General features: G+C 33.1%; 3 protein-coding genes across 9 annotated transcripts in view; 2 read left to right on the top strand and 1 right to left on the bottom strand.

The window, feature by feature from the left end:
- The first annotated feature begins 174 nt into the window (after nt 1-174).
- Nucleotides 175-5,973, top strand: LOC123713668 (Meckel syndrome type 1 protein homolog). The gene is made up of 7 exons (XM_045667460.1): nt 175-654; nt 738-1,211; nt 1,666-1,870; nt 3,230-3,382; nt 3,518-3,653; nt 4,577-4,812; nt 5,271-5,973. Exons 1-7 carry the CDS (start codon nt 578-580, stop codon nt 5,499-5,501), a joined length of 1,512 nt encoding a protein of 503 aa, XP_045523416.1. The 5' UTR covers nt 175-577; the 3' UTR covers nt 5,502-5,973.
- Nucleotides 5,974-27,810, bottom strand: LOC123713670 (translation initiation factor IF-2-like). Of its 6 annotated transcripts, XM_045667461.1 has the most exons (7): nt 27,628-27,810; nt 12,309-12,386; nt 8,649-8,711; nt 8,025-8,212; nt 7,572-7,763; nt 6,877-7,056; nt 5,974-6,590 (listed from the first exon to the last, which is right to left on the bottom strand). In XM_045667461.1, exons 1-7 carry the CDS (start codon nt 27,689-27,691, stop codon nt 6,369-6,371), a joined length of 987 nt encoding a protein of 328 aa, XP_045523417.1. In that variant the 5' UTR covers nt 27,692-27,810; the 3' UTR covers nt 5,974-6,368. The 6 variants fall into 6 exon arrangements, with proteins under 6 accessions (XP_045523417.1, XP_045523420.1, XP_045523423.1 ...); XM_045667464.1 differs by lacking the exon at nt 12,309-12,386 and having other exon boundaries at nt 27,618-27,810; XM_045667467.1 differs by lacking the exon at nt 12,309-12,386 and having other exon boundaries at nt 8,025-8,200; nt 27,618-27,810.
- LOC123713667 overlaps nt 9,442-27,810 on the top strand; it is a 64,536-nt gene continuing 46,167 nt past the window's right edge. For both annotated transcript variants that reach the window (XM_045667459.1, XM_045667457.1), the window contains exon 1: nt 9,442-10,658. In XM_045667459.1, coding sequence (XP_045523415.1) covers nt 9,459-10,658 — 1,200 coding nt within the window. In that variant the 5' untranslated portion in view covers nt 9,442-9,458. The remainder of the gene's footprint in view (nt 10,659-27,810) is intronic.

Raw genomic sequence — 27,810 nt, 5'->3', positions numbered from 1 at the left:
CTGTTGCTCATGATGTTTGACTTCGTCTATACCTACCATGTATTATATATAATTGGAGTAAATAATGTTAAAAAAATATTAAACAATTTTTTTAAACTAAAACACTACTAATCATTGAGTTGAAAAAGTTAGATATATTTCATTAAAAGCCATAGAATACAGTGTAATGCATAAAATTTCTTCAATATTGTAAGTTCTTAATTGTTTAATATGTTGGTCTGAGTGGCTATAAAATATATTAAAAGTTCCCTGGCACAATCTATTTAGTTGACACATAGGGAAAACATAACACAGTTTTGAGGTAAATCTCGCTTCTGAATTCTATGGTCTACTTTTTCCAAGATCTAATGTCTATTATCTATGTATTTTTATTTACTGTTGTCATAGTGATCAGTGAGCACCAAAGAAGGCAACAAATATACAAGTACTAAGTAAGTAAGTGGGAACTATGCTGAAATGTAATATAAATAACGTAACACGATAATACATAAATGACGTTATACTGTTATTCGTAATATTGTGGTAATGAATTGTGGCAAATAGATGTAAAATATTCTATTAATGTGGTATTGTAACAATGTATGATTTTCTAAAAAATAACAAGTCTTCTAATATATATTGGCTTAAGTATCCTTTACAGCATTTTAATTTAACGTAAGTATAATATTGTTGCAGAGTAAAAATCACGAACTTATTCCATAAGCATTAATTATAGATGTACTGAATATCTGTTGTAGGTTAAAACTGAAAGCACAGGAAACTATCACATTACTTCCGAAATTTGGAGAACATTTAAATCAATCTAATGAGGAAGATGCACAAAATGTATTACAATACCAGGAGTACAATTTTCAGTGGCAAGAAAAATTATTTAGCCAGTATCAGTTTACAAAATTTGGTGATATTCAAAACTGTGTCTCTGAAAAGGACTTGGCATTTCATAGATCAATTCATCAATTCAATAAAAAGCCCCAAAAAGTTTTTACTTATGTAAATAAAGAATATGCTTTTCCATTGCCTTTTAAATCAAAAGATAATGGCATAGGATTATATAGTTCTTGTATTAAAAAGTTGAACTTAGAAATTTTTTTGAACGACAATTTTGGAAAAGGAGAATCAATGCATAATTTGTTTAAAAGTGAAGATGATGTAGCCTTTGAGGATGAATGGAAGGCCATGTATATTTTTTATGATAATTCAAATTATGATGAGTAAGTAAAATTTTATCATTATTTTAAATTAATACATAATGGCATAATATTATTCTATAAACTGACCTCCTTATTTATAAAACCAGTCTGGTCTAGTCAGAGTTCTAGAAGTAAATAAATGTCTGTCTGTTTTATCACAGCATAAACACAATTTATCAGATATACTCAAAATAGTACTTTCGATAATGGAATGCAATTAGACTGATTTAGATTTTATGAATACATACAAAAAAAATATTTTTAAGCATTGTTATGTGTTAATTGTCTGTAATTAAGAACTAAAACACATAACACAAATTAATAATACACACTCTCCATTACATAAAATAAGACTCATATGCATGTAGTAGAACTGTTTGCTTATCACCACAATAGCAACTCTAAAATGTTTTATCACTATATTATTAAAAACTGCAAAAATATGCTGACTAATTAATCAAAATTTGATTTCCAGAGATAACAACTTAATATTTCAAGATGAGTGCCTTCTTATATCAGTATACCACAATACCAAGTATAATTATATAATGATATCCCCAGATGTTAATAATGAATCTAATCCATATGCTGTAGAAAGCTCCTCAGGATATTTGGATTTTGAGTATTTTATAAATGTAGACTTTGGCAAGAGTGGCTGTGGAGAGGAGTTCAAAGATTTGGTAAAAATCCTACTATAATTATTGCAATAAATAATTTCATTTGATGGTACTCAAATTTAAAATAGATGAATTTATTGCAGCAAAAATTATTATCATATTAATATTGTATTGTATTGTAGCTAACATAATAATTGTCATATCCAGTAAGAAGCTGAAATTTAACTGATTCTGACTAATGTTATTCAATTGTAACCGTACCTTAACGGCCGGCAACATACATGCAAGCATCTTGGTGTTACAGGTGTCCAAGCACATATATTAGGTCCTTACATATGAAATTGGCGTATTTCGTACTGGCCACTTTAATCACGATGTTCGCCTCTTTGGTAAGGAATTCCAAATTCAAATTTGTACAGCTATTTACTCATGTATTTGTGCTTCGATGACCGTAATTCATTTGTTTTTTTCTGTTTGCGTCACTCATTTTACAAAATGGAAAACTTAAAGTATCGCCTTATTTACGAGTACGAGTTCCGCCGTGGCACTAGTGCTGCGGAAACGACTCGAAGGGTGAATGATGTGTATGGCGGTCATGTTGCAAAAGAAAACACAGTTCGTTTTTGGTTCCAACGTTTTCGTTCTGGAAATTTCGACCTGCAGAACAAGCCCCGTGGACGGCCTGAGACCCAAGTTGATAATGAAATATTGAAGGCTATTGTGGAAGTGGATCCATCGCAAACCACGTCCGAGTTAGCTGCAGGCTGCGGTGTTAGTTATAAAACTGTTTTAATTCACTTGTAAATTAAGTAAATTGGGAAGATAAAAAAGCTTGAAAGGAGGGTACCTCACGAATTGACTGAAGCAAACCGGCAAACGCGCGTCGACTGCTGCGTTCATTACTGAACCGGCACAATAATGAAGGTATTTTAAACCGAATCATTACCTGTGATGAAAAATGGATTCTTTACGACAACGCTAGACCACACACTGCACAACAGACGGCTACCAAATTAGAAGAGCTTCAATTGGAATGTCTAAGACATCCTCCGTACTCCCCGGACCTTGCTCCAACAGATTACCAATTTTTTTCGAAATTGGGACAACTGATGGGGCAGTCCAAATCGCCTTCACAGATTTTATTGATTCCCGTGGGACTGGTTTTTTTAGTAAAGGGATCAATGAACTACCTATGAGATGGCAAAAGTGCATAGAAAACAGTGGTTCATACTTTGATTAATTAAATATATTATATTTAAAAATATTCGCCTTTTTGTTCCTCCCATACAAAACGCCAATATCATATGTAAGGACCTAATATTTCACATGGTTGTCGTTGTAGTTTTGTCGATTTAAATTAGCTAAATATGTCTTTGCCATTTATAACTTAATTTTTTTTGACATTTATATATTCTCTTCCAGCTTAATAAATTGTTAAAGAAGATGGAAAAGAAACAAAAACATTTGATAAAATTTGTTATGCCTCCCCTTGAAACAAGGAAATATTACATATCATTAGAAATAGAATCTGCTAAGGATTTTGATGGTGATATTTATATAGAATATCATGTAAAGGTAAATATTTTTTATAGTAAACAACATTCAACTATATAATATTATATTAAGTATAATTTTATAGGTTTTAAGCAAATGTTTTCATTATCTTAAATTAAAGGGCTTTATTAAGTTTTTACTTTTATATATTCTAAGGTTCCGGAAAACATTGACTCTGTAAGTCTACTCACAGGAAGGACACATTTGAACAAATGTCTAATGAATGAGGACATACACATGTGGGCTTTTGGACACATTGTGGATTTTGAAGTTGAAAGTGCTACTGGAATAGGTATGTATATAATAAATATTAGTGGATCCTAGATTTAAGTAGTGTATAATATCACTATGATATGTGCTCTTATAAATAACATTAAAGACAGTTTAATTCCATACTATCTGCAGTAAAATTCATATATCAAATAAGTGTTAGTTTTCTTTTGTTTTTTTTTTATTTAATAAATTTCTACTCTACTGCCATTGCGCCCAGGCACGTTTTCTATCTCTCATTTTTTACTAGAAAAGATACAATATATTAATTACAGTAGTTCACGAATGGTGTGTTACGCATTTCGCGAGATACACCCAGGCTACATCGGTAATATCATTCGAGCCGGGGCGCAATTCCTCGCGAGACCCGCTCTATCAGTTTTGTTTCCCGCTTTATATATATATATATATATATTTACTTCGCAGGCACGGTCTGTGCTTTATTACCAACCGTAGACCGTAACGGCCTACAGACATCTGCATTTGTTGCTCCAGGTTGTGCCTGCACGGTGCGAATATAGGGCAATTGTTAGTTTTGTTAATATACACTGAGTCTAGATCAGTTATTGTTGTTTTTATTGTTTCGCAGTATGGACCCCTCCTTGATAAAGTCCCCACCTGAACTTTGTATTTGAATTTGTTTTTTGCTTCTTTCATCCATTTTTTTGCGGTCTCACCTATGACATGTATATAATAAGAGTGTCTTATGTTCTGGATAGTGAACTGTTATTTCCTTTAATATTGAGAATAATAAACGCCTAATAGTTTTCTTAAACTAAACAATAAATCTCTTTGTGACATTATATTAGCTTTTATACTAAGATTGATTTGCTTTTATGCTTAGTTTTCGTAAATAAACCTTGTTTAATATTAGCATTTATAAGCTTGAATTTATGTTATGAAATTTTTAGTTACCTAACATGACAAGATTAAATAATTTTTCAGATCCCTTGCCACTTAGGATATTCTTTGAAGTTATATCAGTTGATAGATGGGGGCGACACAGGACTGAGGGATATACCTATTTTCCTCTGGCATTAATACCAGGGTTTTGTAAAAAACAATTGTCCTGTACTAGGCCAGAGGAATTGAACGAGATAGATGCTGAAAGCCGACGTTTTTTTGTTGGGGGCTATCATTTGATTGAAGATTTGGAAATGCTAGTCAAACCTCAGCTTTATGTAACTATTATATTGATATAATTTATATTTGTAAAACCTTCGGTTTACTTTTCATAGTAATAATTAGAAAGGCAACAAAAAATAAATTATGTCGATTATGTAGAAAGATCTGAACATATGTCTTGTGACTGGTTAAACGCTTGTCAAACATCAAGTCTTATCATTAGCATTCTAATGGTGAAGATTTTTTTAAATTGCAATATAAAAAAGAACATTTATAAAAAAAATATTTAAAAATACAAAACCTTTTAATACAGGTATAGACATAGTAAGGTCCTGAACTCGATTACCGCCAGAACAATAATTATTTCGGTTCGTAGTCGTTCCTCATACATATTGCAACATAAAGAACATGAAATAAATGCTGAAATGCGTCTGCCCCATATTTAAGGGGACAGAAAACAGGAGAGTGTTAGTATCATTAATAGATTTTTAATAAAAAATAACATTGATTTCAGGCGACAAACTTCAGATTCGTATCCACGGGTAGTATAGCAGTTCACTGGACTGTTATATCTCATTCGCATTCCCCTGGCTGCCATTCCTCTGAAAATCAGTCCCCTGTGCCTCATACCTCATGCTCTGAACTGATACAGGGGGCTGACGCAGTTTTAAAGCAATATAAGCGGGCGAAAGAAACGCTGGCTGCCGCTACTAAAAGTTTAATACGAGCTGTGGATTCAGAATGAATGCCAAAATGCATTGGCGGATCGGGCGATCTTCAACGCCGCTGAGAGGGAACGCTGGATCCCAAGGAGGCTGAGAGTTTGAACCCACCACCATCATTGAATCACCCCAAGGTTCTTGGAATAAAATTGGCTTTTTTCATTAGAACACTTTCTCGTGTAAGACATAGTGAGGAAACCGCCGTGTCTTAGACCCAAACGCCGTTTGTCCTTACGAGGCAAATCGCCTAACTTGTTAATAAAACGTATTTTTATTGACAAGTAGGCGAACAAATTTTCGTACGTCATGCATATATATATAGTACATACGTTATTAAAAAATATACGGGCTGATTGCACCGCATTAACTGAAGTACACTTTCTTCTGTCAACCAAATTAGGTTTTGTTTTTGAATGAGTGAATTGTAACGTTAAAATTTTCAGTCATTATATTGATCTCTTATGTTGTATATTAGTTTTAAAAAGACAATTTTTACATATTTGTTTTATTTATTCTCTGAGGTAGGTTACATACATAATAGTTTTACAAATGACTTAATTAAAATGTAAATTTGTAAAGTCACTATCACTTTACGAAAAGTACTAAACAAGAAAGAAGGCAATATTTCTATAATCTTATTTTTTTGCTGACATATATTAATATTTCTTTCAGTATTAAAATATTCTATTTATTGGCAATTTCAAAATCAATATATTGCTATTAATAAAACTAGGACAGTTATAGTTTAAGCGAAGTTTAGAGAAAGAATACGTAAAGACGAATGTCTTGATTGCCTATTATACACTATATTGTTTCATTTGCAATTATTTTCTGTGTCTATGAGCTCTTAAATAAGTAGTAAGTGAAATTATTCTGATACAAAACAGTTTCTAGGTATTCTTAATAGCGTCCCGCATGAGCTCAGTGACAGCAGCTATCCGTCTCGCTCTCGCGCGCCGCTTGTCCATAGCGCGCGTCACTCTAAAGCCACGTGCTCGTTTCCTTGCATACAACGTCGCATACGTCGCACGCCGCGCTGCGTCCTCGCTGGCTAACTCGTGACGTTGTAGTGCTGTCTCCCAACTTGTTAGGGCGTTGTTTATTGAAACACGCTGTAATTAGTTACTAATAATAAGTTGTAATATGCTACTTTTGTATATATTGTTCACTTTTTGCAATTTGCAAGCAATTTTGCAAGCAATTTGCTCTTCTATCTCTACTAGTTGGACAAGTATTAAACGCTAACGTTTTCGTAAAACATTTATGTTTAATGCAACGCACGGTAGAATTACAAGTAATACCAGCCAAGTTTCACTCCAATAGATGCAGTGGTTGTATAAAACCATATACAATATACATACAACATAAATTATTGTAAAATAAAGCAAAATCACTTGCCTTAGCCGTACCTCGTAACATAGCGCGCCGTTTTAGTCTGGCTTCGTCCTCTTTTCTTTCCGCATGGTATAGTTCAGCTCTTTTCCGCAAATTGTCCGCAGCGTTGAGTCGCAGTCGCCGCTCTGCAGCCAGACATAAACGAGCTTCTTCCTCCATCGATCTATCGATTACTTTCATTATCTGGAACAAATAATTTGTTATACCTTGTATTTTAAAGTTCTTAGAATATGATTTTTAAATTTATTCGGCGTCCTGGTGGACACAAAATCTATCCAGTCCAGTTTATGTTTCCACCACACTATTGTAGACTTTTTTTCTGACTATGTATACCTACAATAAATAAAAATCATGATTTTGAATCATAAATTAAATGTCAACACATAATAATTTCAAGTAAAGTTTTCTGTTATATCATATTTCTTTAGAATTTGGTACTAGTTCTTCATGGCGACTTCTGTCAAAACGAAAATTAAAATGTGGTTAATCGGTAATCCATCCTTATTTCGCATACGGTTAGTAACAATATAAGGCTATAACTATTTCGGTCTATATGACATACATAATCAGCGAAGGAAAAAATCTATGAATGGCTGAAAATCAAAGTGTCAATCATTAAAACTGTAAAATGTACTCTATTATGCAAAACTAAGCCATTGTATTTAAGTTGAGTAGTACGTCATGTTTAAATATCTTACTTCCCTATCTTCTTTCCGTGCTCTAAACTCTGCGCTTTTTTGTGCTTTATGTTGTATGGAGTACATCAATTGCTCCCTCTTAGCCTGCTGTACGGCTGCCTGCTGCATCGAACGAAATTCATACCATCTTCTATCTTGAACTCGTTTCTGGTGTAAGTAGCGGCGATATTGTTCCGATGTTTGGATTTCCACCTGAAGCATTTTAAATAAGAGATTCTCATTTCTGTAAGAAAAAAGGCTCGATTCGAAAACATAATCTGCTCAGATGCTGCTGCTAGGCGTTATCTTATGTTTTATGTGTAAGTTAACCAATCACATACTACTACATATTCGAAACATTGCAGGTTATGCTGAGTCTAAAATTATTACTAATTCCTAATTTACACATGCAAAGTCATCAGCTCGACATGCAAAAGTAACTACCCCTGTAAATAATATTTTCCTAATGCTTACAGCCTCTCTTTCTTCTTTTTCTTTTAACCACATCTTCTGGAAGTGTTCAGCTAGTTTGTCCCTTTCATCGTTTTCTTCTTTCTTTCTTACTAAGGCCTGTAGTAATTTTATATCCCTCGCGGGAATCGAATCCAAGCCACTGCTATCATAGTCTATTGAACCTATGAGGTCTGAAACTGAGCTTTGAACTGGAAAATATTGTAAACATATTTATAAAAACAGGTCGTATAATGACAATTTACCAATGAGGGTTTATACCACCTAATCAAAAGAGAACATTATTAGGATTGAAATAACGATATTTGACTTACAGGGGACAATACCTAAATTTACCTAATGTACCTAAAATATCAAAATTGCAGTGATGCAATTAGCATCATAAATTTAAAAGCATATACCAGTATGGAGTAATACATTTATTGTTGATTTGAATTTATGAAAGAACCAATAAACCTTTGAGAGCATATGATATTAGAAGCCAATAAACTATCACATAGTCATAAAAATTATAAATTACTTGTAAACAACGGTTTTTTTGAAGTTGAAATAATATTGATTATTGAGAAGTACTATACTATAAAATATAATAATAAAAATACTATGTAAATATACAAGAAAATTTACCATTCGAAAGGCTTATCGGTGAAATTTTCTTCGGAGAGGGACATCGCGAACGCCTCGGGGACTCTGTTATAATTTTGTAACAAAACACCATTATTCTCACTTCCTTATTGACGTATGTGTGGGAAATCTAGCGTTATTATATTGTATAATTTTATAATATTATGTATGTAAGTTTTGTCAACTCTATTACTGACTTTTTGTTATGACGCATGTTCATGCTGCAGTTTTTTGCCAGTTACTAACTTCGTATTGATTAAATAAAAACTATACTTGCAGCTTTGTAAGACAATTAAGGTTTTATGTACGTGTGCAAATTTAATGGGGGCAATATAATAAAGGCATATAGAACTCCACAGTATAGAAAAGCAGATGAGTAGTGTAATATTAAACAAATTACGACACACCTCGAATTCTTTAAATAAATATATGATTATATAATATATTCATATAATTATATATAGTAAGTTCTAGTATAACCCAATGATATTAGATAAAATATTTGCATATATGTTGGTATATAGCGTTTCTAAACTCATGAACCAGATTGTAATGAAACTTTGATAGTTCTGAATTGTGAGGCCGCTTAAAAATCATTTCCAACACTATGATTTCTAAAGAAAGTAACAGTTCTAGAGAAAGTCAATTTAAATGTTAAAAATTTGAAATAAGTGTTATCAAACGATAATTCTGTCAAAACGATATTCTTATGACAGCACCGACATACTTATCGTCCTTTATCAGCTAAGAGATATCATATTTGCGATATGCCAGTTTTTAATCTGCTGTTAAACAGCGATCACGCCTTATAAGATGGAAGACAAAAAACCTTCTGTTAAAAGACCTGACGTTCTGAGAAAGCTAAATGCTGAAAATTTGCACTTTATAGAAAGAGGTCTATTGGGTGATCTTCCTGACAGGTTCAAACCACAAATTATACCTGTAAGAGGAAATTATAAAGACTTAGTAGTTTCAAAACAACAAGGATTTTTGTCTTCCTGTTTACCAGTTCCAGTTCTCGAGTCGCCGTGTTCTGATAAAGGACCCTATTTAAATGAAGAACCACGCGTCTCGCCCTTAAAGAAAACATTCAGCTTCAGAGAAAAAATGTCAAAAATGAACTTCTTCTCGAAAGACAGAACTGCAGACAAAAAATGTAAAACGATCGACGAAGAGGATAATCAAATAGGAAAAGCAGATAAAACCAAAGCATTAAAAGATGAAAAATTAGAACATGAATATAAAGCACACAAACGCTTTTGGTTCTTTAGAAATAAAGAATTGGTTGAAAAAAGGGAGAGATCAGGTAGACCCTCTTATAAACGCAGTAAGAGTTTTGAATTTCTACCTAGAGCGGCTGAACATGAAGAATTAGAGAATGGAAAGATAAGGCTTGCTAAAAATCAGTCTTACGCTTTCGGTAGCAGTGATACAATTATTGATTTTTGGTGTTCTAATGAAAGCTTAGATCCATTAGCCAATATTTATTACGACAAAGTGGATACTGTACACTTAAAAAGCATCAGAGAATTACGCCAAGATTCTGATCAATGTTCTAGTACGTCGTCATCGAGCGGACTTGTCGTCAACATCTTGAAATCTGATTCGGTCCAGAACCTTCTTGATGAGTTTGATAAAACAGTAGATATGTTTAGTGAGAATTACTTAAGTGATTGTGAACCATATACAAAATCTGAATATGTACTTTCTGTTAGAGAAAAACGTAAGAGTTCTTCATTTAGTACGTTGCCCTCACCAAAAATAGTGCAAGTGACAAAAGTAAATAAAGTGGATGACGGTTTCAAAGCTGAATTGGCTAAGAGTATATCAGCCAGACAGAGTGTTGTTGAAAATACGGCAAGGCGTGGTTCAGTTACGGATTGGTTTGTATTGGAAGAGAATAAACCAACACAACTACTGACAGAGACTTCAGCCACTACCGAGGCCAATAAGTACCGGCGAGCCCAAAAGAAACCAATACAACGTGTAAGGAGAATCAGTTCAACAAAATATGTAAGTAGACAAGTTAGCTAAGGAGTGATAGACACGTAGAAGGGTAATGGTAGGCTTATTTCAATAAATAACGGCTGCAAGTGTCTGATATCATAAGATATAGAATTGATATGGTTCATCTTATCCGTGAAGATGTAGTACTTGTCATGTTTTTTAATTTAAAATCAGTGGCAACTAAAACTTTGTAAATTCATAAATGCAATACTTAGTGAGTTTCATTGTTGATGACGTTTGTACTGCTAAAGATTTTCATTTAAATATAAATAATATTTGGTAGTAATTACTTTTTTTAAGGCTGTCACGGTAACTGTGTGTTATAGTTTTATAGTTAAGTCATAAAAACCTTTGTCAATTATTTTCTTCTGTATTAAACATAATAAGTTTGTTGGGATCAGTTAAATTATTAAATAGTAAATTGTAACTTCCACACCTTGCTCGTTAACTTTAAAGGTTTCTAGAATACTGAAAATGCCATGTTACCCAATCTCAGAGTCCGAATGAAATGCCAAATCGCTTGACCTTTTAATAACACATTCTAAAATGGAGCAATGCGAATGAATCACTAATGTGTTGGGGGAGCCACAATGTACATAGCCCAATTTACGATCAGTTACAAAATCACCCAAACCCAACAAACCAAAAATTAAAAGACTCTTTTCGGTTCGTGACTAAATTCGTATAAATACTTCTCGAAGTGTTTGTTATAGTCTTACTTCATAAATAATATCGACAAAAGGCACTGTTCTATGTTTTTTTAAATATGTTTTAAAAGACCAGGATGGAGCGTATGCAGAATATACTACTAAATAGTACCATAATAGAGGATTAAAATTCTAACAACCAATTATTCTCAGTCATACGTGCCTTCGCGCCATAACTCTTTATCAAACTCCAAATCGCGATAACTTATCATTAAGAAGAATGGGAATACGGCGCAATTGTAAAATGAAAATAAACGCTATTAATACCATTTTAGATGTTAGGTAATACTATTATAATTATATTTTCTATGATAATTATATGAGTGTGCAAAGGTAATTTAAATACTAACCACCTAGCTATCATGCATACCAACGGTGGAAGCTCCAGCACAATCAGTTTGAGAAAGTGAGAATGCATCTCTGGTAGTCATGTCCAATAATAATGTTTTTAATTCTTTAATTGTACGCTGACGTTGTCGTTTAATATTCTGGCTCTCTTGGAACAGTGTGTTGGTGGAGTAGTATGTAGAAGACCATTTCACGCAAGATGGCTTTAGAAATTGGATACGATAAAGACTTGAATCCCAATTCCAAAATCTATCTAACAAACGAAATCCAATTTTTTACACATTCAAAATCAAAATCGAGGTAATGTCTCGTTTACATTACGTTTTAATCCGAGCATCGAATACTTTGTATTTTAAAAGGATTGTCTGTAGTTTAAGAACAACAATTAGCAGTTGAACAAATTACGTAACTTTTAGTATTTGTTTAGTTCCTGGATGAATAGTACAAAGGATGTATATTTTTGGGCTTTTAAGAGTTGGTTCGACATCTCCAGGAGTAGATTCGTATAGTAAAAGCGAAACCGCGCCAATCAGAGCGGAATGCGGCCTTTCTCTGAGCGTGCACAGGGCATTATAAAATATAAACATGTAAACATACCGACCTACATTCACCCTGAAGAGGCCTATGTTGTCTCGGTTGCATCTACTATTCAGTAAGAATAGTATAGCATAGAAGATAACTGAAAATAAATAGCATCGCTTAGGTGATATATCCCTTACAGATGCATATCGTAGCAGCCAACATAAAACATTTAAAACAGTTAAAGTACATCACATGATATACGGCTGGGTTACACATACAAAATTCCCAGTTGTATTTGGTAAGTGCCGTAGATTGTTCTATGGAAAAGATCGGCTGTTAAATGCTCTTTCTAGGGATACATTAACGATTGATTTTGAAACATTAGTCGATGAATGCTGTCGTTAACAAGATAATCTTATTAAATATTATAAAATACAACTTCACTTTAATGTTATGTAATAAATGCACCCATATGTCGCACGTGCGACACACCGGATGCACGTGTGTTTGGAAAGGGGGAAGCGTTCAGTTAAAGGTGACTACAGATGTAAACCAATGTACTTATAAACAAGCAGATCTTAAGATGATCGTGGTGTTTTCTTTGTAAGATTGTTGCTAAAGTCCTCATGTTTATGGTTTGGTATAGACGGGACTTAAAAATTCGGCTAGAATGATTTTTAAATCTTTTTCGGTTGTATATGGGTAATGGTAATGTTGTTGTTGTAAATTTTACACATCAAATTGAGTCCCGATTTCCAAGTCGTCATGAATACTTTTTTAATAGCAAGACTGTGCTTTCAGGTGTTTCATTTTTCGTGAAGAATGGAACCTAACTGCACCCGTTTAAATTAATTGAAATTATAACATATACTCGTACATTTTCTTTTGATAAAGAAGCGAAAAAGCAAGTCCGCTAATTATGTAACAATACAGTTCTCAAGCTCGATTTTCAAACTCCATAAAAATATAACAATTGGCAATTACGTATTGAATAACAATTGTATGTTTAACTGTCATAACCTCATAACGCACTACACGCGGGGAAAGTGTTCGAACAATAGTCGTGAGAGGCTCCAATAGTGAATCGAAATCATGATTGCCTTTGTATGGTTCAATTTAAGAGATTAAAGCGCGATGGCACAAATTTTGTAGAAATACAGAGAGGAATATTATTATTAACGTAACAGTCGTCAGGAAGTTTTAGCATTTTTAATAACGTATTTTTGTAGGATGGCATAGATTAAACTCATAGAACATTTTTATTACTAAGATATGGTTATGAAACAAGACAATCCTTGAATTATCTATTTGCAATAGTATTTATTCTAATTTTTACATTATTTCATATGATTTGTTATGAAATACATTAGTCAAAGTCAAATCTTTATTGCATTCCTTATGTTGATACTTTACAGATGTTATGTTATTATTTTGTTATGTATAAGCACCTTGGTTTCATGATCATTTTTAAATCTAATAGACAAGTGGGTGATCAGCCTCGTGCCTGACACACGCCATCGACTTTTTGGGTCTAAGACATGTCGGTTTCCTCACGATGTTTTCCTTCACCGTTCGAGCGAATGTTGAGCACATAGAAAGAGAGTCCATTGGTGCACAGCCAGGAATCGAACCTACGACCTCAGGGATGAGTGTCACACGCTGAAGCCACTAGACCAACACTGCCATTAGATTTAAAAATGATCATGAAACAGATTCAGAAATCTGAGGCCTATACCTAAAAAAGGTTGTACCACCACTGATAAAAAAGCACCTCGGTGTGCCTAACCAATATTGTAAGACGGGATGCTTTATTATACTTAATTCTATTCTTATAATTTTTTTAAGTAGATACATTATTTATATATTATATTGTTTTGCTTTGGCTTAATTAATCAAATGATAATTATTAATTAAATGATTTGTTATGGAATTAATGTTAAACCTTGTATTTAGGCTTAACAAAAAATAGTAAATTGCGAATCGTTTTCGTAATAATTAACTTAATTTAGTTTTTAATATTAATAACAGATTAGCCAACCTCGACATAAAAACTAACTAGAGAAATAATTAAAAAGTTTAATGAGCGAAGTCAATAAACCAATAACGCATTGTTTTGTATAATGCTGTTTTAATTAAAAGTTGAAGCGGACTAAGTGGTATTGTATGGTAATAGTGCATATTTATATTGCATATTTATAGTGCATAGTGTATGGTAATATTGTAAATAAAAATATTACCGATGCAGCCGGGGCGTATTTCGCGACGCCTGCCATTCGCGAACTAGTAGAATTAATTAAATGTATATTGTTTTTATTTTTGGAAAAAATGTGGTATAAAAAGTCCCTGGACAATATGGCAGGGGAGTAGAGGGTTTATCTATAAAAAAAAATAGTGCTAAAACTAGACATTAATATATGTATATTGTTTATATCAATAAATAATATATATACATATAGTGCGGGTGCGTTTGACAGACGTTTTCTTTTTTAGAATAATCTACGGCATTACTACATTATAATATTGTACAATTCGCACAATTTTTTTGCAATATCATTCTAATTAATATCATTATATTCGCTCTAAATATTCAAAAGCTTTATGGGGCTATTATTAAAATAAATCATGCGTCATAAAATAGTTTTATAACATCTTCAGTCGAAATCAATCTATTTCATAGGTCACGCTTCCATTACTCAAAAACATTTTAAACATAGTTAAATGAATTATGTTCGACCAAGCGTGGACTAATTGAAACATGCCTGGGTAACGTGAACGTTTTACATTATAGATAAATATTTGATGGTAAACAAAAAACCATACAATTTAATGTAATTAACTTTTAAATTTCATTGATAATAGAATATAATTATAGAGTACATCATAAAATATAAACGACAAATCGAAATGACGACATGAAGATTACTATTTGATAACATTGTCCACATCCCTAACTTTCTTACTAACTATTAACTGACGTGAGACTGATCTTAAATTATGTGCAATTTTTTTCTTTTTTTAGTTTAGTTTTGTCTTAATAACTATGTGTATGCGTATATGTATTTTTGCACTTCTTGCCTACCTTAGATAAATACCCTACGTATTTAATACATTGTTTTTCTCTTCTCACAGTTGTTGCCTGGAAGAGACCACTCGAAAGCGATAAGGCCAGTTGCCCTGCTTATAATTTAATTATGTTTAATTTTATATTGTAATGCAACGAAGAGTTAATAAATAATTAGGATAATATACCTAAAATTGGGCTATCGATCCTCAAGTGAAACTCAAATGTCACGGTTGTATTAAAGCGTGCAATGGGCGATGGATCACTCATTGCAAATTGCACAATTAATTGTTATAGAGGAAGTACTTGGAGGCTTGTTCGCACGATTTTCGTGTTATTTTGTTACAATTGCCACATCCTCAACAAATAATTTGGCTGCTTCTGATTTAAAAAAATGTTATTGTATTGAATTTAACAAACTTTTCTTTACATTTTAATTACAGCAGTAGGTAGTTTTATTCTTTACGTTTTAGAGTGTGTGTGGTTTAAATCAATTATTAAACTATCTTATATTAACAACATCCTTTTTAGTAAGGTAAGCTTCCTTCCACCGGAAGGAGTATCAATTCGTTTCATACATTACTCATTTATAATACGAGTTCTCAATGCCTAATTAACTATTCAATGCTATTGAATGTTATGTTAAAATGCTCTATCAGTGACCTTGAATTCATCGGGATTACGAGGTTGTAATAGACTATATTATTTATAATCCAATACTAGTTTATGTGTAAAAGTACAAACGTAAATCTTTAAAACATTATCATCAATCTTTATGTATATCTCAAAAAATCTGATAAAGTTATAGTAGAAGGGGATTTAACAAAGAGCATTTTCATGAATATTTGTGTTGCGCGTGCAGTTTCAACAATTCTTATCTACAATATCAATAAAACCATTCATTGTGGTTTATATAAAATATATTGTTAAGAAAAAGAAAATAGGCGCAAGAGGAGAGCCGACATACCAAATCATTTCCAAAGTTCTAATCCAAGACAGAGCTGATTGATTTTTACAGAAGGATTACTAATTTATCCACATAAAATGAGTACTTTATAAGTGGTAGACTTTATTTTACGATAAATAAAAAAATAATTTATAAGGTAATTTCCCGTATATCCCAGCCTAGTTGTTACGCCATTGTTATTTGCACTAATTAACAGCACGAGTCGTTATTAACTTCGTTAGTGGAACTGTGATTATACTCTGCACTACTTGACACTGTTGCATCCAACAAATAGGAGCAGCCGTCGAAGAGAAACTTTAACATCACCTGAAGCGAGTTTGTATTTTAGTTGGATAAAAGTATTAACTTCGTGGCCTAGGGATATAAGAATAACCCTCGATTTCTTAGTCCTTATAACACTCTTTACAAATATAAAATGGAACAGCATTCTGTATCCAGTGGCGGTATAAATTAAAATAGTGTTAGTTAACTAATTCATTCACTTAAAACATAACTGAAAAAGTCATGGTGTAGTACTTGAATATCGCGCATCGAAACACTTAAGGATCGTTTTTTACCGCATAGCACTCGGGAGTCAAGGCATAATGTTTGGCTCCTCTATCGCACGGGGCATCCCTGTTTTATTTCATTCGTTACTGCGTTATACTATATGTAAGGTACATATCTTTCAATTTTATTGAATATTACGTTCTTATAGTATTTAAAGTATTGAGTGAGCTGGAAAAGTGTGAATTATAGTATTAGAAGACAATACTAAATAGTAACAGAAAAAGTGTTAAAAAACTTTGTAATACTTAAAAAAATATTTTTGACTGTGCTAAAAAAAACAAGAGTTACGTAATGAGCTCGCGGGATCGTGATGATGGTAGAAAATATGAGTCAGGTTCAAAAAAGAAACGAGATATCAAAAGAAAGCAGATAAAAGAAAGTCTACGTGGATCTTTAAATATTTAATAGACTTTATTAACTTGATAAATAAAGCTTATTAAATTGAGATATACACTTTATTAAATTGATATATAAACTTCATTAACTTGATACATAAACTTTATTAAATTGAGATATGAACTTTATTTAATTGAGATATAAACCTTATTAACTTCAGATATAAACTTTATTTAATTGAGATATAAACTTTATTAACTTAGATATAAACTTTATTAAATTGAGTATAAACTTTATTTAATTGAGATATAAACCTTATTAACTTCAGATATAAACTTTATTTAATTGAGATATAAACTTTATTAACTTAGATATAAACTTTATTAAATTGAGTATAAACTTTATTTAATTGAGATATAAACTTTATTTAAGTTAGATACAAACTTTATTTAATTTAGATATAAACTTTATTTAATTTAGATATAAACCTTATTAACTTGAGATATAAACTTTATTTAATTGATAGACATGAATTGTACGAAAAACTGAATACGTTCATCCCGGTGTATGAAGGAAACGACGACATTATCTCAGTGCTAACATACAATATCGAAAAAAAACTTATAGTTCTGTCTATCTAAACTATCGTAATAGTCCTGAGAATTATTGCTACCACACCTGTTACTGTTGCGTCTGCTTAAAGGAGTTTTTGGAGGCTTAAAATTAATGAAACATATCTGAGGATTCGATGACACAAGATCGGCTTTCAGCCCTTGCTATTATTTCAATCGAGAATCATTGATGATGAAGCACAATGATCACAGATTATTGTGCTTCATTGTAGCCTTAGGAAAAATCATCATAAAATCATATGTATTTGTAAATATTTTAAAACTCAAATTTCATTTATTTGTTATACTTAAGTATTTCTCCTAAAACATGACAAATACCTAAACCAAACAACCAAGCTTCGCATCACATACTTTTCACGAAGGACAAAGGGCCTCGAAAAGACCTGCGGCCCGGGGCCTCGCATTGGGTAAGGCCGCCTCTGTCTGTAACTAACGAAGAAGTACGTTTATGAAGACTAAAGAGTATTCTTATTTGGCCCCGAAAAGGCCTCTAATGGCCCTCTAATATCTAAGTCATATGTCAATTTTACTATTTGAGTTAGCAGCAAAGCGTAAAGCAAGCGTTTTTACTTTATGTCATTTAGGTTGACGTCCGACTATAAAAATCTTTTAGTATTCATTCGTAATATAAATAAATACTGCTTAATGTTTACTTTGTTATCTTTTTGCAATTATTGTTGAAACCTTAGCAATAGCATCACATGACCTTAAACATTTCATTACGCGTTACGCTGGATTAATGGATACCATATAATGAAGTATATATTTTGTAAACATCCTCCAGTTACAGTTACACAAACCGCCATTGAAGTATGCACGAAATATATAATGTACCAAGTTTTTTTAAAGGATACTAGCCTATCGGGCACGCATTCAGTCAGATATGTGACCGAGTAGCTAGGTAGCAGAGGAGTTTCGAAGTCTCCCCTTTCTTAAAAAGGGACATTATTAACTTAGAGGGTTGGCAACTTACGCCGGGCCCGGGCGACAACTACTCCGGAAATATCGTCATTATATTTATGGCCGAGTCGGAGCTCGCTGACCGTCGCCACCCGCGTTACCTCTCGTGCGTATTAATGTCAGTGACATATTTGACAATCTTGCTCCAAAACATTTCCAGCTGCGATCTGTGCCTAAGCAACATGTCGGATAGCTCATCCTGGGATATCCTCATGCCAGTCTCGAGCTCTAATCGTACCTGGCCCTTTCGAATGTTGCACAGTCAACAAGTAAATGAACCAACGTTTGGTCGGTTCTGTCGTCACAGTCACGCACGGGGCTCGTCTTCAGTTTGAGCCCCGTGGCCAGTCAGGATTTGCGCCATGTGAGGTGCGAAACGCTTTGTCTTGATTTGTTTGTATGCTGTTTTTGCATCTTTAAAACCATTTTTGTGACTGAGGCTGTTTCGCCCCCCACATAGCGCTCGTTCCAGATGTGTATAGACTTGAGTCTTGGCAGTCGTCGCAAGTAGGAAAGCGGATACACATCGTGCCGTATTTGCGTCCCCGTCTTCCCGACAGCTTCCCTGGCGAGAGCGTCTGCCCTCTCGTTTCCCGGACTGCCAACGTGCGCTTTCACCCAACAAGAGTTCAATTTTAATGCCATTTTCATAGCAATCTTCCTGGTTCTGGCGAATCTCGGCAACTTGGGGATCGAGAGAGCGTCCACCCACGATGTCATCCAGTAAAGAGCGAGAGTCGCTGAGCACAGCCGCATTCCGCCTCCCTTTTGTCAAACATGTCACTGCGCTTAGCTCCGCCTGGTACAATGTACCAAATTACAATGTCTCTTGTTAAAAATAATTACGATAGATTTCACAACGCGTACAGTTACTTGCCTTTTTTATGTAATAGGGGGCAAACGGGCAGGAGGCTGACCTGATGTTAAGTGATACCGTCGCCCATGGGCATTTGCCAGAAGGCTCGCAAGTGCGTTGCCGGACTTTAAATGTTTTAATTCAAAAATAAAAGCAGCTCTGCCTTCTCCCACCTTTACCGTAAAGTGGCCATCTTCATGTTAATATACATACGTATTATCAAAATTTATTTAGTGAAAGCGTAACAAATGTGTAAAAGCTTTCAAATCCTTATACGAGAGCGACAGTAGTGAATATCAATTTACATATCATGAAAACGTTACTTAATGATTTTATGGAAATCGGTCAGACTATTATACTTGTTTTTCAATTGACTAGCGTTTCTAATTACGAATATTCATGAATATTAGCTTTAAATTAACAAAATAAACGTTTTGATTAACTCATCTCGCGACTCGCGTTTTTATTCGACTTTACAGTTAGGATATCGCATACGATTAGTTGCAATGTATAGAAAGTTGTTAAGACTGACCTTTTGAGCCTCAAAATAGAAACCGGGTTTTTGTGGTGTTGAATATCCATGTAAACCGCCTTCACATTATCTTCGAATATACTAAAATTAAAGTATTTTGGAAGTAGGATAGTATATCATATTACTTGTAAAGATAATTAGTAAAACAGATTCATCACTTTCATGTATATTACAAACAAAATCTAAGACAACAATATCTGAATTTTAATAACTTGTTGTTCCAATAACGAACTAGTTAGTTACCCGGTAACACAGATTACTCTACGATACCTGTGCCTCAAATTTCACCTTAATTACTGATACGGAAAGTTTGGTACGGCATATATTTATCATCACTATGACAGTGTTGGCCTAGTGTGCGACCCTCATCTCTGACGTCGTGCGTTCAAACCACTTTGCTGTGCACCAAGGGAGTTTTCTATCCATGTGTTTGCTTTAGCCACAACAGCTACTGTGAACTCAAACATAGTGACGAAACCGCACGTTCCAAAAATCGATGACATGTGTCAGTCACTAAATACTAGGTAGACCTATAGTATAAGTCATCTCCCTTGTACGTACTTATCTATTAAATAAAAATGATCTATTTAGGGTTACAGCGCCACTGTACTCCTATTATCATCACTATTAAAAAATTATATAGTATTTTAGAAATGTCTCGTGTTGTCGCGTAGTGGTTTTACCTGTGAGATGGGAACTAAACTGTAAACCGACACCTTGGGATCAGTAACTGGATAGGTGACGGAAGGCATCCGTTCCTTTATATTCCTAACCACAACATTTTTAACTTGAAGCAAAAAAGATAAGCGTTGCAGTTGCTCTGGATTTATACATAACCTGCTTGGGAGCCTTTGTAAGCATTCGCAGAAAACAATAAAAAAACACTATTAGTGTGTTCACTTGTGAAATTCTGGGTAAAAAATCGACGGTACGGTAAAAATATTAAAAAACTAAAGAAAGCTTTAAATACCACTGCATCGGTATCATTTCAATACCATTCGCTTGTAACGAAATCAAATGTCTTTAAAACCATTTAAAATTATCAAGTCAAATCAAATAAAAGATTATTTAATAATATTGGTAATTATCAATAAAAAAATACTTTTAAATTTACATTTACTATAACTTCCCAAAACAAGGGCGTAGAGCGGGCGAGAAGAACCAGTAAGAAATTCTTCACCAATATTTTTAATAGCTTTGGTGTGCATCGAAAGTAACAAACTGCATTCAATGTGCCTTGTTTCACGTAATATTGAAACAAAATGTCTTTATAAAAAGTATTATTTATACATACGAAGAATTATGTTTGCTGCAAGGTCTAATAGTGTTGCGAGGTTTAAATGTCTGAAATAAATTCATTCACTCACCAATGAGCGTGGGAAAGTTAACAAATAGTACATTTCGCATTGAAACTATTCATAAAGATTACCATTAATTCAATATTGAATTTCTCGTCGGTATGCAAATGACACTTTGAAAGTGTAGCGAAGCATTGTAATGTTATTAACGTTTTTCTAGACGTTATAATCCAATAATATTGTCTTGGCTCCATGTTATATGTACGATATTGCCCAAGATTTGAGGCGTCTATTGCAGGCTTTTGTAAACTTATTGCTAATAGTCGATTATAAGAATATTATAGTAAGCATATTCATTTGGAGATCATGATCATGGCACACAATAGTCAAACTTCGTAATTGTATACCGTATCGATTAATTTTAAGGAATTGTTCCCAATTCGATAATTCATTTTTACTTAATTTTCTATAATATTACACTGATGAAAGCAGTTACTGGATTTTCGAAAATATTAATTAATTCAAATCTACTAATCAGACTACTTAGGCCGATTTTGACGGAAAAGTACGCGCATTTACTCTTAGTAGCAAAATACCTAAAACTTTCGGCCATCAAATGACATCCATCTTGACAAGAAAGTTTTTTTAGATAATAAGGGGCAAACGGACAGGAGGCTCACATGATGTTAAGTGATACCGCTGCCCATAGACACTCACATTGCCAGAGGGCTCGGGAGCGCGTTGCCGGTCTTTAAAATAAATTCCACATATAAATATGGAATGGAACAAACGAAGTAAACCCATTGTTGAAGCAGTCTTGCACTAAGTGGATAAACCGAGTACGGAAGGGAAGCCATAGTATTGCAGTTATTTTTATGACATATTCTTAAATAACACAACATATAGAAATCATAATGGACTAACAAGCTGGGCTTCGTCTTACGTAATAGGCATTACTATACATATGTTATAAATGATAACTGACTTGAATGATATTAAATTCGAATTGACTTTTACGCGTACGTCACTGGAGTCCGTAAAATGAACTGACCCCTTTGTACGATCAATACGCAGCAGTTAAATAACAAATGCATTGCAAACAAATGCATACATTTATATGAAACATTTAACTAATAAAATGCGCAAGCATACGTTCGTCGTTCAAACATCTTTCGTGTAGCAAGACTTAGAGTTTCCCAGTTCCTACGTTCCTATAACTGTAGGGAACTGCTTCCGTCCTCTATGCGCTATTGGGCTGATATTATCAACGTATTTCGTTCTTGAGATGTCACTTATCATAATAAATATTCGAATACTTGAAACAACAATACTATATACGAATATATTTGCTCTTGAGCGAGGCGTTGAAAGATAAAGAAAAGATAAATTGATAAGATGCTGCCAAAAAAACGTTCAACTTACTTTGTTAAACTTTAGAAGGGAACCTAAAACATCCATGGATGTCTTTATCGTGCGTTGATGAATCAGTCGCGAAACAGGTGTTACATCCGATGATAAATATTGTTATTTAGGTGCATTACAAAAATATTCTTAGATACTTAGATAGAAAACAAAAATAACTTATCTAGTGACATGCTATGTACCCTGCGATATATGTACCTCTTATTCATATGAAACAAAGGTATTGACTTTTCATTACAGCAAAACTATAAGTTGACAGTAAGAGACAAAAGAGTGTAATTAAAGTGATAGGTATAGTTTTTATGAATTGGTTAGTGCATAGACAAAAGAACTGTTTATTTCTATTTTTCATCTACGCAGACGTAGTCACGCTTATATAATGTGTTCTCTTGTACGCAATCACTTGTAATTTCGAACTACGACATTAAATGCATCATTGTATATGCGAAACATATCCGCCGCTTTCATTACGCGATAAATTAATTACTTAATTATTACGTCATCATGTGATTGCTTTTTAATTTCACGATCATGTAATATGTTATGCATTTATTCATAACATATTTTTATGTAGCACTCGAAATAGAAATCAGTAGATTAAGATTTTTAGGCTTATATACACACTAGAAACGTTCTAAGTGTGTATAATATTGCATCGGAAATAACTCAAATTACAAATGGCTCTTCTCAAGCTTTAAAAAATAACATATCTAAAATGCTAATTAAATTTTAAGAAAACTATTCGGTAAGTAAACGCTTTATAATAATATGATTTCAATTTACTTGCTTGCTATAGTTTTCGATAGTGATTAAGATCTAATACAAAGATATCTTTGCGAAGACCAAATCATTTTCGCAAACATTCTATATTTTATACTTGTTAGAACGAAATCGTTGCCATGGAAACCAGTGTTACAGTCGACACTTAACGCTGTGATTTGATTATTTAATCGTATTTCAAATTAGCGTTAGTTTACTAAGATTTAATCTTCTTTAAAAAAACTTCACGAAGCAGGTATCTTTGATATATTAACAATAAGTATGTATTTAGTTATAACGAAAAATCTGTTTCATGACTCCAAGTGTGTTAGACCAAAAATAAACGTAGGAAATTTATACATAAAACAAAACTTTTTTATAGTAATGTTTGTCCTTTTCATCTAAGCTTGGATTACCGCTTTTAAAGTACGCTCTCTGATTATTCAGAGTCGAAATTTAGGGCTGAGTATGACTGCCTATATCAAAGACGTATTAGTGCCATAGCTTGCGAAGTCTTGAGACTGAAGACCCTAAGAGCTGGTACAATTTACATACGTACATGCAGTACAATTCGCAGATTTGGGCACATTCTTAAGTAAGAGATACATAATATGTCAGGGTTACCAGCTCTTCCATTATAAACTTACCACTATATATTGTAATCAATACCGATAACAAAGTCCTACACCCGTAGTGAACAAGGAACTTCAACGTCGGGTCTGTCACGCAATATCATATGTTTATCATATTTTGCATCATCAGCTAGTATCTTAGGAAGATATGGCAATGAGGTTTTTTTTAATAAAGGACCCAGAAAATGAATGCTCATCTTAACAACCTCGAAGACTCCACTACATAAAATAAAATTGTCATTTATTTTGCTTTAAATATGAATTAGATTTAGAATCCGTGTTTTACAGTTATAAATGATATTTTACATAACCTAGGAAAGTAAGCGAAGCCAATAATTTCTCATTTTAATCTCCCGATAGCGTGATACTATACACGTAATGACTGTAAAACTCGTAATTGACAAGTAAAAAGTGCTTGAAAAATTACCTAACAGTAGAATGTTAGTAAAAAAATATTTTATTAATATTTTAACGGATCCGGCAAACGCTGTTTTGTCATATAAAGATCGTACTAATATCGATATAAAAATGGTAGGAGGATGAAAGGAATATGTATTTTAATTTATTTATTTAAAAGGCCACCAAATTGTGTATAAAAAATATTTCTCGAACTATTCTCAATTCTATAGGTTATGATCATAATGAAATCAAGCCGTTTCGGAGGAGTTTTCATACGAGAATCTATATAAATACTAGCTGACCCAGCAAACGTCGTTCTGCCATGTATTATATGTCTAGGAAACATTTTTTTAGTTCAATAAATATACCTATTTACTATAATAAAAAAATAGGGGTTGATCGTAGAGGGGTGACAATTAAGGGTTGTTTGTATTTCTGTATGCTGTATCATAAAAAAATATAAAAAAAAATTGGGGTGGACACCCCTTATCACACTTATAGGGGTTTGAAATATATATATAGTAACTGATTCTCAGACTTACTAAATATGCATAAAAAAATTCATGAGAATCGGTCGAGCCGTTTCTGAAAAGTATGGGAAGGAACATTGTGCCACGAGAATTTTATATATATATAGAGATGGTATTTTCAACATCTCAAATTTAAGAAACTGTTAAATTTACTTGGTAACAAATTAGGTTTATCGCCATTATTGTGATTATTATTCTCATTTCTATTGTGACTGAAATAGTACTTCATTCAAAAGCAAAACAAACAACTTCTTTATTTATTAAGATTAGATTACGGCTTATACTAAGCTACCCTTTAAGTTCTTATATAAACCAATGAAAGTGACAAGTAATATCCATAAACATATCATCGATTCACAGATTCATCGATTAATACCTTAGGAGCAAGCGTGTTCATTAGTATGGACATATGTCAATAATATTATTTACGTGGCTTCTTCGTTTAATACCTATGGCGAATGCAAACTTGAGTGCCAGAGGTCAAACATAAAGTAGAAATCCAGATCTAAAAGAGAGCTATATTTAATCCGTTTTAAATCGATGTTCAAATTGCAAAGAAGCTTAAATAAAATATTGCAAATGTAATAGAAAAGTATGTCAATCTGTACGTCGGAACATTTTTGTTCTTTCTGTACGATAACAATAAACATATCGAGTCGCATTCTCACAGACTGCGGTTTGATCTCAATTACAGCTTGCGTAACTGAAGGAAACGTATTACGATTGTAAAACTCGCCGTAGATACCTCTATATTATCAATCCTCAAATATATAAATCCTCTGTTCATAGAATAGACTTCTTTCAAAACATTATTCTTTAATACAGATAATATCTTCTAGCACTCTCGGCCCATTCGGGTTTTAACATGACTTTTGAGCTATACTAAGCGTTATTTTAATTCAACATTAAAAAGACTGTAGCACTGGAGATATTTATAGATCTATACAGATATAACTCCTTCCACTTGACCATTTTCAAACAGGAGCGGAGAGTTTTAGGAGGAATTTGCAGCTGTATCATCATAGGACGTCGAGGCAGAATACGTAATTGAACCCGTATCACCTCGACGTCAGTCGTCTACCCATATAAAAAACATTCTCACCCTAAAACTATTTCTGTGATAGATTTCGACCACCTTGTATTAGTATCACAAGTCAAGAAAAATCTTTGCCTTCACGCTTAAATCTATCAAATTCATATTGTATCTAACCACTATATTACTTGATAAACATCGCAGGCAAAATAACGGGAATTAGCTAGTAACGTAGGAACTCCGACCGCAGATAGATTTTCTATTAGGATATTTCTGTGTGCCATGAACAAAATATACGTCGCAGATGTGACATAGATTAACATTTTAAATTCCATCGATAAGATAACATTCTGGCCTAATTCCTACTCAGCCTCAACTTTACCCAATACCTTTCTAGTTAAGCACCCGGTGCGATAAATAACATAAGAAAAGGATTAAAACACTTTAACGATGTGGATTCTCGACAAAACTGGGCTTTTTTAAATTACACCCTTTGGAAATGTACCCAGTAAATGTACACCAGGCGTATATATCTTATCCACAAAACAGGATAAGTTATAATAATTAAATAATAAGGAGGGCAACGGGCGGACAAATCATTTTCGAGCGATGTTCCCGATAACCTTTTAAGGTAAAATCTAATTTAATACGTTTATTTAAATATATATTTAAAAAGTTAAAGTTGTTAGGATAAAGAAGGTTCACATTATAAATAAACTAAATGGACCATGGAAATACCTAATCATAAACCGTAAGTTGCAGCAGAAAAAGCTTAACATTAAAAAAAACTAAAAATTACTATATATATGAATTGCAGTATTGATGTAATAACGACGTATTTTATACATTACGTGTCATTCTAGTTCTAAACTATGTTATTACTGCATAATATAAAAATGTAATAAAAATTGTGAAATTTATATATGTGTGTAAAGAGGAGGAAGGAAAAAACACCATTTTTCTTACTCTACTTTGTATATTTATTATTTTAAAGACGTAGCAAGTGATATATTATTGACTTGATTACTATTATTTCTCGATAGTTTGTGCTAATAATTTTCTTTTTCTATGTAATCAAAAAAAAGTTTACAGTACTGATTTAATGAGTTTTATTTAACAATAACCGGAGTTACACCACATTACAATTGATCCCTACGTAAAGCGGTAGACTCCAAAGCAAAGTAGGATTATAATTTCTCTACGCAGATCTAGAACTAGTTAATTTTACTTTTAATAGACAAACACATCATTTGACCTCGTTCAGACTAATTAGACATTTTTCGGTATTTATTAACATATCTGCGTACTAATCTTTGGCCTCGGCGTACGCCAGTCTGTCTTCAACTATGGCCGTGTTGCCACGTGAAAACAGTGCAGTGCAGTGAAATCGTAATAGTGATTGTGTAAAATGGCTAATCTTACGTTGAGGTACCTGGATGAATTGTCCTATGTGTTGAATAGCAGGAAGCATCTCGCGAACCAGGCGAAGGCATCATCTGTTGGTGATCTTCTCAACGCTGAAGAAGAAAGGTTTACACCGGTAGGTTTATAAGCAAAGAACTTGGTGAATGGATGAGATGTTTTCACTAGAAATTTTGACATTGACTTTTTTCGT

Source organism: Pieris brassicae, chromosome 8 (assembly GCF_905147105.1).
Source record: "Pieris brassicae chromosome 8, ilPieBrab1.1, whole genome shotgun sequence".
Taxonomy (NCBI): Eukaryota; Metazoa; Arthropoda; class Insecta; order Lepidoptera; family Pieridae; genus Pieris; species Pieris brassicae.
The sequence above is the reverse complement of the archived record's forward strand: the minus strand, read 5'-3'. Positions and strand labels throughout refer to the sequence as shown.

Bases quoted from the DNA above. Each gene is read 5' to 3' on its own strand.
- LOC123713668 (XM_045667460.1), top strand. From the start codon at position 578: ATGTATGATTTTCTAAAAAATAACAAGTCTTCTAATATATATTGGCTT. The intron at 1,212-1,665 runs GTAAGTAAAATT...TTTGATTTCCAG, and splicing joins GATAATTCAAATTATGATGA to AGATAACAACTTAATATTTC. The intron at 4,813-5,270 runs GTAACTATTATA...CATTGATTTCAG, and splicing joins TAGTCAAACCTCAGCTTTAT to GCGACAAACTTCAGATTCGT.
- LOC123713670 (XM_045667461.1), bottom strand. From the start codon at position 27,691: ATGATGCCTTCGCCTGGTTCGCGAGATGCTTCCTGCTATTCAACACAT. The intron at 8,712-12,308 runs GTCGGTATGTTT...AAATTATAACAG, and splicing joins CCTCTTCAGGGTGAATGTAG to AGTCCCCGAGGCGTTCGCGA. The intron at 7,057-7,571 runs GTAAGATATTTA...TATTTGTTCCAG, and splicing joins CACGGAAAGAAGATAGGGAA to ATAATGAAAGTAATCGATAG.